The following is a 14126-nucleotide window of genomic DNA, read 5'->3' on the forward strand; positions in this document are numbered from 1 at the left end:
GTCCACTTTCTTCATTACTTTTCATTCTTGCTGCAGAAATTATGGCCCTTAGAATTAGATCTAGTGGCATTGTAAAAGGTATTGAGGTCACAGTAGACAATGTAACAGTTCCACTCAAGATATCTCAGCTAGCAGATGACACGACTCTTTTTGCAAACTCTGTACATGATATTGAAAATGCATTACAAATAATTGAAGAATATGGTAATTTTTCCGGACTAAGGTTAAATAAAACTAAGACGGAAGGTATGTGGATAGGAAAAGCCAAGGACTTTTCTAAACATGGCAATATCAACTGGTCAAAAAAAACAATAAAAGCACTTGGGATTTATTTTGGTCTCAACCAAAGAGAGTGCGCATCTTTAAATTGGAATTCTAAAGTAGAAAAATGCAAAGAGATAGTACAAGGTTGGTCAAAAAGAAAATTAACGTTTTATGGAAAAATACAAATTATAAAAACGCTACTTATTCCAAAATTCACATATGCCTTTCATGCATTGGTCGTTCCGAATCATGTGATAAAACTATTAAACAAAATCATATTTAGCTTTTTGTGGGATAACAAAAATGAAAAAATAAAACGAAGGACGCTTATTGCTGCAAACATGAACGGTGGTTTAAATATGATAGATTTAGAATCTTACATTCACTCAATAAAAATAAAATGGGTGAAATCTTTAATTTCAGAAGAAAAAGCTCATTGGAAAGTTATACCTAAATATATGATGCAAAAGTTTGGCAAAGATTTTCTAGTTTTTTCTATGAATTTAGATAGTCCTAAAAGCATTGAAATCAGTCAATTATCTCCTTTTATAGAGATTTAATTACTCTTTGGATAAGGCTAAAAAATGTTGAACCTGAATCCCCAAAGAGTTGTTATGACATCAGGAACCAAGTTCTTTGGGGTAACAAATTTATTAAATTTCACAACAAATCACTCATTTTTTTGAACTGGATTAATTCTGACATATGTTATGTAAATGATATATTAAATGAAGACGGTGTAATTTGTGGGAGGCAAATATTTCAAAAATTACGCTATAGGCAAAATTGGATATCAGAAATAAATATTTTAAAACATGTTTTCCCCAAAAATTGGTTACGAATTACCGTACATTTTTCCGTGCAACGTTATAAAGCATAAGTGGGGTATGAGTAACTCACCAAACTGCAATATTTGCAACACGTGTGAGACATATGAACATGTTTTCATAGATTGTTTAGCAGTCAACTCTGTTTGGCAGATCTTTTCAAGTGCACTTTCAAAAAACGGGGTAAACAAGAATATAAGAAAGATTGAATATATTGTACTTGGATACAATATTTCTAATCCTGAATATTTTTATTTAAACCTAATATTCGCCACTCTAGGTTATAGTATATATAAAGCATATTTCATCAGCAATAGTAGACGAGAACATGTAGATATTATGCATATCTTTAAAAATGAATTTGTCATTCTATTCTCATACTATAAAAAGCATAGAGTCACAAACAGATGTTTGAATAGTTTTGCTGAATATTTCGGCATCATTTAAAGATTTAGTGCATTTCATGTATTATAACATTGTTGATTTGTGTTGAATAAAATTTGAAAAAAAATAAATAAATAAATAAACTTACTAAATGGATAAAAAAGTTTGAAATTCATTAAACTGAACATAAACTATAACATCTGAAGACTTGGCCGTATAACAAAGGTACAATCATACAACATACAAATTTACACTATTCATTTTGGAACCATACCAGGTATAACTTGATATAGGTAGGTTTTAGGTACTGACAATATTTAATGCTCAAGATTCATGTTGACTTAAACAACACCCTGTTTAGAAACACAAGGCAGAAGCCCAGTCGACAAAGACCTAGAGACACAAACTTACAGAAACGCAAACACAGAACTAGACCACATACGCATCAAAAAAGCTATACCGATAAATGATGGTAGTACGGCTTTGGAATAGGCACTAATGCACGAATCACTGAAAAAAGGTTTTGAACGTTTTTGCATCCTTTTCAAGGTACTTAAATTAATCAGTTAAATAGGTTGGGTAACATAATATGTAGATTTGACTTAATAATAGTTAATAACTAATGTAATAATAAACTGTTTAACTCAAGTGTTCATCTTTAAATGATGCAATAAGCATCAACCGGCTTTATGTGTTTTGTGCGATATATTGTACGTATGTTACTTTTACCAACGTTGGTAGCGCTATGCAATAAAAGCATTTTTTTGGTTTCTAAATCTGTTAATATGTTAACGATTACATCATTAACTACTCTGGCAAAACCTTTGATGCTATGTTGTAGATGTTTTAAAATGTCATACATAACCTTGATTTATAGAAATTTATGACTTTGGTGTTAGGCCACGACGGCAAAAAAGATTTATTTCTAGGATTATTGGCATGAAATTGCCTGAAGGTCTTAAAAAACGTCATGTGTAATATCGAAGACATTTATATCATTTAGGAATTGATGTATGCGATGTACCTTTGGTATTGCCTAACATATCTAGGAATAGATCCACAGAATACATGCAAAAAGGATTTAAAAAAAAAAGTTTCTGAAAGTGACTAGATTGTTTTAGGATCCCTAACACGTGCTGTTGATTCCTATAAAATAGGTCCCACTATCCAGCTAAATAAAATATTGTCATTGACTATTTCATCTCATTTCTGATAATTAAAAAACATTTTAACCAATTTCATGCAAAATAATTGGCAAACATTTATATATAGTAATCTTTATATAATAAAACATTGATATGCGTAAAATTACCCAGCGTTTTCTCAAATTTACTTAAATTTATGTCCATTTAGACATGTAAATCAACATGTTCTTTCCCTTGTATTAGTTTTGTTGCCAAAAAATATGCATAAACAACTAAATCATTGTTCATAGATCAGTTAAACCGTTTCAGTTCCAGTTTATTCGCAATATCAGCAAATACATGCCTCTGACCTTTTGGATAGCAGCACGTTTTGTCATAGATTTAAATACCCATTATTGAAAGAGTTTTAGTGTGTGGATTGATATTACTAGACATGATGAAAACAGATTTGCAAAAAGTGTTAAAAAATCGATTCAGGTTATATTTATATCTCAGTTTATTAAACAGATGACAAATGCACACGAAGTGGTACTCTGATTTAACCATAACGGTATTGGGATCTTCCCATTTATATTTCTCATGAATGTGCACATAATCTTGACAAAGCAATTCGAAGATACTCTTTATCAATTGTTTCAATATATTTTTTTCAATTATACAATTCATTTTAAAATTATTGAAGTATTCTAATTTACTCTGTGCATTAAGAATATCAAACCATTGTTGAACATAATGACCAAGTATTCTTTCTTTTAGCATGGGGAAACTGTTTTATTGTTATAATTTAACCAAATATTACTAACATCTAATTCATCAAGAAGACCTTTAACCGATTTTGCCCAGTTCTGTTTAACATTTATGTTTACAAAGGAGTCTCTAACAGTATTATATTAAACAGGTACGGGAAATTCATAACACAAAACCGTTTGAGTTCTCTCTTTACAAAGAACATATAGTGGGAAGCAACCAAGTTCTCCAAGAACAGTCGCATGCAATGTTTGCTGACAAACGTCCAAAATATATTTACAAAATTTGTGATGAAACTTCTCAACTTCAATAAAATTATAAATCCCCCAAACTTTAGAGCCGAATGCTATAATAGGCACAATTAAAGAGTCAAAATATAGCGGTTTAGTCATTACAACACGTTTAATTCTGCTTAATTTGGATAATAGATTGTTAAAAGATTTTTAAGGCGTGTTCATTGAGTTTTAACAGCATTATTGGGAGTACTATTGTAGCTAAATTTAATTCTTAATACTTAAGTCGGTCGACAATTTCAATGCTATCATCATTTAATGAGCACACAATATCCTCTCTTGTTTCCACTTCTCGTAAATACTTTTTGTTGTTTTATTAAGGTTGATTTTCAAACCCCACTTACGTGAATAATTGAGCTGAGACTGTAAGCTTTAGGGATCTGTAGAAAATTGGGCTGTGTCATCAGAAAAAAGTTTCATATATACGTACAGCCTATCAATATCCTTACTAGTGAGGTAGTTGAAATCTAGGCTATCTCTAATATCGTTAATAAAAAAAAATAAACAACAGTGGGGAAAGTGGTTCTCCTTGTTTCACATCAAGTGATAAATCAAGGAAAGACGAAAATGACATGTTGTCTATATCTTCCACACATGATGTAACGTTTCGGTATATATATTTTAACATAATTGACAACTAACTACTAATGCAAGATTGTACTAATTTGTTTCAAATCGCATCATGAAAGACCGTGTCAAACGTCCTTTCATAATCAACACAAGCACAGTAAAGCTTCATGTTGTTTGCCAACACATTTTGTATAATGGAATGTAGAATAAAATACTGTACTACAGTTGTCTCTGAATTCAATCCAATCTGAGCATCATTTATTTTATTATATCTTTCACATCAATTATTTATTCGATTACGTAATGTTAAAGCGACTATTTTAGAAATAATATTCTCAAGTGTTATGTCTCGGTAATTAGAGGAATTTATGTTTATTTTTCTGAATTGAAACAATCACACCTTAAAATCATGAATCGGAGTAGACCCCTCCGTCAAAAATATAGTTAAACATATTTGCAAGATATTGCGAAACAAGGTCTTTATTTTCGATAAACAATCTTCAAAATATTATGTTAATCAGGGCTCTTATGTCCTGACATGTCTTATCAAGCGATGCAAGAAACGTCAATGCATCTTTGTAAATACACTGAAAATCAAACCAATTCTTAAAATAGCCTAAAAAGAGGTATAAAATGTCAGTAAACACGTCCAAGACGGCAGAATACAAATAATGCTTGTGAATTTCTTTGCTCGGTTTATTTTGGTTTAAATAATTAAAAGACTCGCTTTGAACAGCGGATTGATAAGTATTCATGATTAATTCGTTATCTATTTCGGCAATACGTTCAATGTTTCCCGGATAAACTAGGGGTCGTATTAGCATTGCTTAGAAGAGTGAAGAGGAATTACGAGGTAACGCTGTTATTTCTAACTGAAGCAAACAATCATACATATTTTATATTTTAACTTGAGTTTCGAGTAGGTTTTCATATTGATTACAAAAACCATGAGATATTCTCGATCACGGTCTATTCTAGATAACGGATGTTTCCGCAGATACATTAGCGGACTGAGTTTTGCTTACAAACATATGCAAATAGCAGCAAAAGTATATTTTATAATTTTTTATGAACTAAAATGTATAAAACTATCAAACAAAAACTACAGAGGAAGAAATTTCTAAGTCTGCGTATTCTCGATCTGAAGGTTTTTTTTAATTGTAATGAGGCATTCAATACATGCTGTGTCAACTCAGCCTTTTTCTCATCCACAAAATCCCCAATGTCACGTTTGTGTACTTCAACCTTTGCTGCAATTTCCTGTTGAATATCCCGAAGCTTGCTAATCTGGTCAGCATCTGTGGAACATTTTAGACGTTCCAATGAGGTGACTACATCTTTAATAGCACTTAGGACGTCCGTCCTCTCAATATGCAATTGGTCGGTCTCCAACTGCAAAGTTAAGAAGTGTAGTTTTAATAAAACTAAAACTTATTGTCAAAAGCCAATTTAAAGCTTTTTAGTTTTGTCAAAGTAAGCAGAAAGAGATCTTCCTTCAAATGATGTAATCAATAAATCTAGACAAACCTCTAATATTTAAGTGAAGACTAGATAACTGGTTGGTTTGATCAAAGAATCGTAAAGTTCATTGTTTGTAAAATATTCATCCCATGAATACCATAGACCAATCAAAATTATTTGTAAGTGCTTACTAGCCAAGCATTAACCTATGGACCACTAGTCAATGTTTAATACAATTGGTTTCAGTGCATTTCAGCATACGGAAAAAACTAAACATGTGTTTACATATTTTCTAGAGCAACAATTAGCATATGTGCTGTACACTTTATCGGGGGGGGGGGGGTTAAAGTTTTATGGGATCACCTAAATATTTCGGTCTAACATGGACACTTTAGGCAATTTGGTAAACCATGCATGGCTAAATAAATGATTGCAGCATTGATGATTGTTTTCTATGTGTGAAATACAAAATGACGTCAAATAATATTACCCTGGAAGACAGATATTTTAAAATATCTTACGTCACGATCGTTTAATTCCGTACTTTCATGCATATGTTTTTCTAATACAAATGTGACGTAACATTACTTCAAATGTTGTATTTCCAGCAAAAGATCAGTGCAGTTTGAGGTGGTCAAGACGTAATAAAAAGGGTGTTTATCCTGTTATCAAAAGACGTTAAATAACAAGTCATTAGGGAGGTATACAAACGTCTTAAACTATTCAAGAATAATAAGAGTAACCATAATTTTTCATTTTTTTGTTAATTTTCTTTTGCAAAATCAAAGCGACTTGAAAGTTCAAAATACTTGCATTGAGATCAATATCAGCATTAGGGTTAACGAGGAAATAGTAACTAATAGTACCTTGTTCAGTTGGTCTACTGCAATTTGAGCATTGGAGTTCGCAGCAAGATGTTGTGGTATTTGAAACAAAGCTCGCATGTCATCAAACCATTGTTTAAGATCATCGTCCGTGACTTCAAGTTTGGATGCATGGCGTACGTTTCGTCCAATGTCACGAACCTAGAAGTGTATATGTTTTTTTTTGTTCTGAAAACTTGGTTTTGTTGTCAGTGAATGGGTTATTTAACGGTGATTTATTCTACCAAAACTTGGTATCAAAGCATATCGGCATCAGTTATATAGTTATGTATTGACATAAACAATTACCTTGGTTGCAACGTTTTCATCGTTCGCTAGGTCAGAGATGTATTGCTCAAAAAGGAGACAGTTGATAAGAACACTGACAACGCCGTTCAAATCGGTATCTTCTGATGTGGTGATCTTGTCATAGCCGTCTGGGGGCATAAATGCTTTCGCCACCTCCCACGCGTTTGAACACCAATCCCGTGCGTTTGTGTTTCGCCAAGAAGGACCCACGGTGTTGTACCGATCAGCAAATCTATGTTCAATAATAATTACTTTTTGAAATCGATTGCACACTTTGTTCGGGCACCGCCGATATATAACACCTTGATGGAACTTGCAGTTTCGTTTATTGCAAACCTTATTGCGAGGGTCACAGGGCACAATTTCTGCCGTTAAACATGAATAACAGTTTTGTCCTGGCGATACCTGACAGTTTTTGAACGTTTCCAAAGTTCTTTCTACAAAAGGTGCAAGTCCACGTTTGGTTATGATCAATCCCATCGATGCCTTCAGCCAGTTGCGATTTTCGTTCCGTTTGAATGATTCGGTGTAATATTCAAAAGCCGCCATGTCTATTTGATATTTGTCTTCAGCACTGTAATGTTACTTTGGCGCCATCTATAAAATAAAATATCCATCTATGAAACATAAGCTTTCTAAAGACATTTTTGGAAACAAATATTCGATTTTTAGTCATGAACGGCATGTATCGATATGTTCTATTGTTTAACATTATGACTGTATGATTTATTCCATTTATATCATTGCTTTAAAGTGAACCGACAATTGAATTAAAGGATGTTATTTTGGAAGAATTAATAATGCTATTTTATTGACGACCATATCGCCAAAGGTGAATTTATTAAACTATTTAGCCTGTTGTTGTGAGTGGCATTAATACTACTGTGTGTAATTGAACTTTGGGCACTTCAATTGTTTGATATATTGAATGATCATGGCTTTCAGTTCGCCCAAACACGACATTGAATTTCAAATCAAGTCCCTCATCTATAAGCCTGTCGATGGACCTCGAACATTAAAAACGACTGAAGTTAGTAGCTACTTCGCATATACGTTGACGTATACACATGAGCTTATTACTAAATAGTCTGGCTTATAACCCAACAAAGCCTCCGTACACACAATCGGTAGGAATGAACTCATGCTTTTGTGTCATATGACTGAAAAACATTTAGTGACATTTATCCTAAAAGTATTTATTTGTCTTCTGATTTATCAAAAAGGCTACTCCATCCATCAAGCATACAACTGCAGTTTAAAGCTGCACTCTCACAGATTGAACGTTTAGAGAACTTTTTTTTGTTTTTTTTTTGTCTTGGAACGAGCCAATTTTTGAAAAACAACAACATGGAAACCAGTTATATACGACTGCTGACAAAAAATAGATCGTAGATTTTTATAATTAAGTTCAAAAATTGATGTTTTATGCATTTTTCTTAAACAGTAAAGGTTTAAGCCATTAAACATTAATTTTCAAACATAAATATGAAAATCTACGTTCTCATTTTTGTCAGCAATCTTATATCCTTAGTTTGCAGATATTTACTGAAAAATTTGCTCTTTCATAAACAAAAATGTTGTAAAAATGGTAAATATGTCAGAGTGTAGCTTTAAAATGTCAGAAAATTTCGAAAGGTCCGGATAGTTTAAACTCCACTAGACTAAGTTTTAAACGTCCAATTATACAGTGACGATGGCGAAAACCAAAATATGATATGTTTACGAATACAGATGTAGACAGTGGATATGGCACCGTTTTAACAAACATTGTGGTATAATATGAGCACTTTTATGATTAAATGATACGCTCAAGTGACATATAATGTGAAACTAGCCTGACTCTTCTGACTCACCATCGGTTTGTATACTAAAATTACAATAAATTAGCATACCATTCAGACTTTGGTATTTAAAAGAAATGTGATATTTTATTGACTTCCTGCTTTATGCACTAAATTACACACATAAAGTAAGGGGTTTTATTATTTGAATTTAAAATTAAGGTAACGGCTTGTTTACAATTTAAAATAAATAACGCATAGAAAATACGGGCTTGTATGCAATACATTACACGCAGAAAGGGGGTGTTATTAAGTGAATTTGAAAAGAAAAAAGGGGCTTGTGTACAAAATACGCATATAAAGAACGCACTAGTATGCAACGAATTTCTTATAGAAGGTACGGACTTGTATGCAATTTATTACATAAAGAAAGTACGGACTTGTATGCAATATATTACATAAAGAAAAAATACGGACTTGTATGCAATTTATTACATATAGAAAATAATACGGACTTCTATGCAATTTATTACATATAAAAATATTACGGACTTGTATGCAATTTATTACATATAGAAACAAATACGGTCTTGTATGCAATTTATTACATATAGAAAATAATACGGACTCGTATGCAATTTATTACATATAGAAAATAATACGGACTCGTGTGCAATTTATTAGATATAGAAAATAATACGGACTTGTATGCAATTTATTACATATAGAAAATATTACGGACTTGTATGCAATTTATTACATATAGAAACAAATACGGACTCGTATGCAATTTATTACATATAGAAAATAATACGGACTCGTATGCAATTTATCACATATAGAAAATAATACGGACTTGTATGCATTTTATTACATATAGAAAATAATACGGACTTGTATGCAATTTATCACATATAGAAAATAATACGGACTTGTATGCAATTTATTACATATAGAAAATATTACGGACTTGTGTGCAATATAGTATGCATATAAAATACAGACTTTATGCAATAAATTTCACATTGAAAATACGGACCGTTGCGATAAATTACAAATATAATATACGGACATGTATTCAATAAATTACACATAAAAATACTGACTTATATGCAATTAATTACATATAGATAATACAGGCTTGGATGCAATAAACAACGTACAGAAGGAAAGGTTAAGTATGAAAACAACTGCACGTAGAAAGTACGGGGTTTTATGCCCAAAAACACACATATAAAGTACGGGCTTGTATGCCATAAATCACACATAGAACGGGTTTGTTTGCATTCAATTACACATTGATAGTACCGGCAATTAGTTACACATAGAAAGAATGGGCTTGATAATCATACCTAGTGGTTTTTATACGGTATATATGCATTGTGCTGTTTGTGGAGTTTTGTGCTGTTGTTCCATGTTTCTAGTTTGTGATTTTTTGTTTTTGTGTTCGTTGTCTTTGGCGTAAACCCTGTGCCATTAATATTGAAACTTTCGGCTTCTGAGCTTGGTTTTGTAAATTTTCACATAGGTAATGTATGCAATAAATTACACAGCGAAAATACGGGCTTGTATACAATGCATAGCAGTTGAAATCAATGGTTTGTATACAATACATCCCAGAAAATCTACAATAAGTATGTGCTTAGTATGGGCTACCTGAATGGAGTCCGTTGGAAGAGATTTTTAGTTATTAATTTTGATTTCGAAGCATTGTTTTCTTTGATAATGATTGTTTTAATGTATGTGGTTTCCGCATGCTTTGTGTATTTAGTTAATTGGCCTTTGGGCTATTGCATTGTCTCTTTGGATACCTTTTTGTTTCGATTTCTTGTCCATGTAGTATTCATTGTATTATTACGATGTACGTACCAATAAAGTAACAAGTAATTTCAATACAGTACTTAGCAGATCAACTGTCCCTAAGGTTGGTTGAATTGTTGCTAAACATAAAGTTTCTATTGTATTAATAATACAAATATCTCGTATCAGAACATCATAGCCCACGCTGGCAAATATTAAAAATTGACAAATTTAAATCCTTCTATACATCCTTAATTTTCAGCTTTTAGGTTCATATGTTTAAATTCAAATTTGCTCACAGTTCATACTACCACAATGCCTGACACTATAATTGCTTTCGTAAAATATTAGTGCACTTAGACTTTAATTGTGATTTGTGAATTTACTTGATATTTATAAATAAAGGTGTGTGTATAAACAATTCAAAAGGAATGTAATTGAAGAAACTATAAGGTGTTTGTAATCTCTCAACCCAAATAATTATTCGAACCGATCGCTAAACTCCAGTGATATCTCGAACAAAATGATGATTTCTGGACCCCCGTTATCTCTAAACCCAAACGACGATATCTCAATGTCAGTGATCTCTGAACCCAAACATTCATCTATCAAGCCAACAGATCTCTAAACCCAAACGATTATCCCTGATTCACAGTGATATCTATTCCGAGCACAAATCTAAAAAGCCAAGTTATCTCTAAACCTGAACGATTATCTCTGAATCACAGTCATATCTTTTCCCGAGCACAGATAATACAAACCCAAACGATGACCCCTGAAACACACCAATGTCTAAACCCGAGCACAGAGACAAGACAAATGACATCTAAACAGAAACGATAATCTCTGAGTGATCTCTATTCCCGAGCACAGATCTAACAAGCCAACTGATCCCTTAATCCAAACGAAGATCTCTCAATTTCAGTGATCTCAAAACCCAAACGATTATCTCTCAATCTCAGTGACCTCTAAACCCAAACGATTATCTCTTAATCTCAGTAACCTCTAAACCCAAATGATTATATCTCAATCCTAGTGACCTCTATACCCGAGCACTGATCTTACAAGCCAAGTAATCCCTAAACCCAAACGATGGTCTATCAATCACAGTGACCTCTTCTCCCGAGCACAGATCTAACAAGCCAAGTAATTTCCAAACCCAAACGATGGTCTATCAATCACAGTGACCTCTTCTCCCGAGCACAAATCTTACAAGCCAAGTGAACTCTAAACTCAAACGACGACCTCTGAATCACTGTTATCTCTATTTCCGAGCACAGAACTAACAAGCCAAGAGATCTCAAAACCTAAACGATGATATTGTATTCTCATTAATCTCTAAACCAAACCCGAGCACAGATCTATCAACACCCGTGGTCTCAAATTCTTAAAGATGATCTCCCAATCAAACACTATTATCTTAATCCCTGAGTCTAACGGTCAAATTCTTTTTATATGAAATGAATACACGTTTCTGTTATGTCTTTAAATATGTACAACTACAGTTAATTATATTATATTCCTGTGTGTGTTGCCAATTGATTTGGATGTAGACTAAAATAACAACAACAAAATGTAAATTAGAAGCAGTTAAATATAAAATAAATCAACGACTGATACATTCCTTATGAAAGCGATGAACACGTGATATATCGTTTTCCTTAACAGGCAAAAAAATCGATCCAAAACATATTTTGAGTTGGCTTAAACCGTTATCGACAAGTGCCTTTCATTTCCCTAAAATATATTATGTAAAGGGATAAAATCTCAATACAAATAGTTAGTTCTATAACAGTATACTGCAGAAATATTTATATGTATAAGGATATGTGAATATAACTTTCATCCCGCAAATTTATCGCTTTAGTTTAAAATCCATCGGAAGGCATTTAATAAATAGTACAAAAAACTACCAAGGCCAATTTTGACAATAACGAATGTTTTTGATGGTAAAAAGAACAATTATGCCATTAATTTTCAATAGATACACGGTCCAATCATCAGCTTTTTAAGACATAGATGGGTAAGCGTTAAGCGCGATCCATAAACAAATTATAGCTTGTATTCAAACAGATTTTTATTTAGCCTCTAATTAAACATAACTCGAAGGTCGAACTTTTCACCTATTTTATACACACAAAAGCCTATTGAAATAGATAAACAATTTATTTTGCACATCTGAATAGTTAAACTAAAGAATGAATGTGAGGTTTTCGAATGAAGATACTTGGTCATGCTCATAAACATTTGAAATGTTGAAGTATCTTTACATTTCTTTACTGAGTTTAAAACGATAGAGTAGAATATATTAAGTTTCAACGGATATGAAATGCAATTTGGTTTTGTGATTTTAAACACACACACACACACACGCACACGCACACGCACACGCACACGCACACGCACACGCACACGCACACGCACACGCACACGCACACACACACACACACACACACACAATATATATAACTGAGGATTTACCATACATAGCAAAAATAATGACTTTGCCACGACAATCGAAGGGTTGTGATAGCAAACGACAGCAATATAGGTTGTCTATGCATAGCAAATATAATGGCATGAACACGACACTCTAAGAATGTATTTTGAACTAATATAATCATTCCCTTATGATGGACCAAAATATTGCTCAATTTTCGGACATTATTTTTATGAAAAAACTAATGAAACAAGTCCAGTAGTCGAAAATTTAAACATAAGCCCGGTTTAATGGCACATGGTCAACGCCAATAAAAAAGTACACAAAACCAAACAATCACAAACCAGAAACATTGAACAACAACACAAATATATACATATATAATATATAAAAGTAGGGGTGTTTATCAAGGAATGTTAGGGTAAATCTGATCATAGTATCAAATTCATACAAATACAAAACATTCTGTTCGGTTTTAATTGGTGTTAAATGCCTTAAATAACCTAACACCTTATAATATTTAATTCAATGAAAACGCTACTTTTGGCGACACTGCATAGCCAGATTTATTGTCATGACTTCCTGTTAGCATCGATGCTGTTGCTTCATAATTACACATATAATCAGTCTTATACATTTTTTGCACTTTGTCACCTTTTCAATTTGTGTACATCTCATTCGATAATTATTGTTCATGTTCAAGGCTTACGTGTCGTTGATATTTCAAATGTGAACAAATCTTGAATTGACTAATGGAAAATGATTATTGAGTTTTATGATTGATCCATCTACAATTTGAAACAAAAAAACACACAATACAATCACATTAACTATATAACAATATAGAAACCTTAAATAAGTAACGTAATTATATATTTGACACGATTACATGCAAATTAAACAAACCTTTCAAGGTAATCCCAAACTAAGCACGTCTATGAAACAAGTGTTTATACATATGCTCCTTTTCACAGCTTAATGCAAACTATTATACTGCCGAATATGCGTCAGTTTGTAATCTGATATGCAAAATATGCATGGAGGGTATATTAAGTTCGGGATTACATCTACTTCAAAAGCTCATAAACTCAAACCCTTCATTCAAGCTAAACTCATATGTTTTACATAACGAAGATACATTCGACTTACATTGTTTCTGTTTGAGAAACAAAAACGTACAATCCATAGGCATGTCAATATTGCAGTCAACATTCACGAACATAATATAATAGCTAACTTTTC

General features: G+C 32.4%; 1 protein-coding gene across 1 annotated transcript; it reads right to left on the minus strand.

Annotated features, from left to right (window-relative positions):
* Positions 1 to 4912: 4912 nt before the first annotated feature.
* On the minus strand, positions 4913 to 13869 carry LOC128240197 (uncharacterized protein CXorf38 homolog). Its single transcript, XM_052956714.1, has 4 exons — positions 13791 to 13869; positions 6864 to 7460; positions 6558 to 6716; positions 4913 to 5622 (listed from the first exon to the last, which is right to left on the minus strand). The coding sequence occupies exons 2-4, from the start codon at positions 7410 to 7412 to the stop codon at positions 5287 to 5289; spliced, it is 1044 nt and encodes a 347-aa protein (XP_052812674.1). The 5' UTR covers positions 7413 to 7460; positions 13791 to 13869; the 3' UTR covers positions 4913 to 5286.
* Between the last annotated feature and the right edge of the window lie 257 nt (positions 13870 to 14126).

Source organism: Mya arenaria, chromosome 7 (genome assembly GCF_026914265.1).
Source record: "Mya arenaria isolate MELC-2E11 chromosome 7, ASM2691426v1".
Lineage (NCBI taxonomy): Eukaryota > Metazoa > Mollusca > Bivalvia > Myida > Myidae > Mya > Mya arenaria.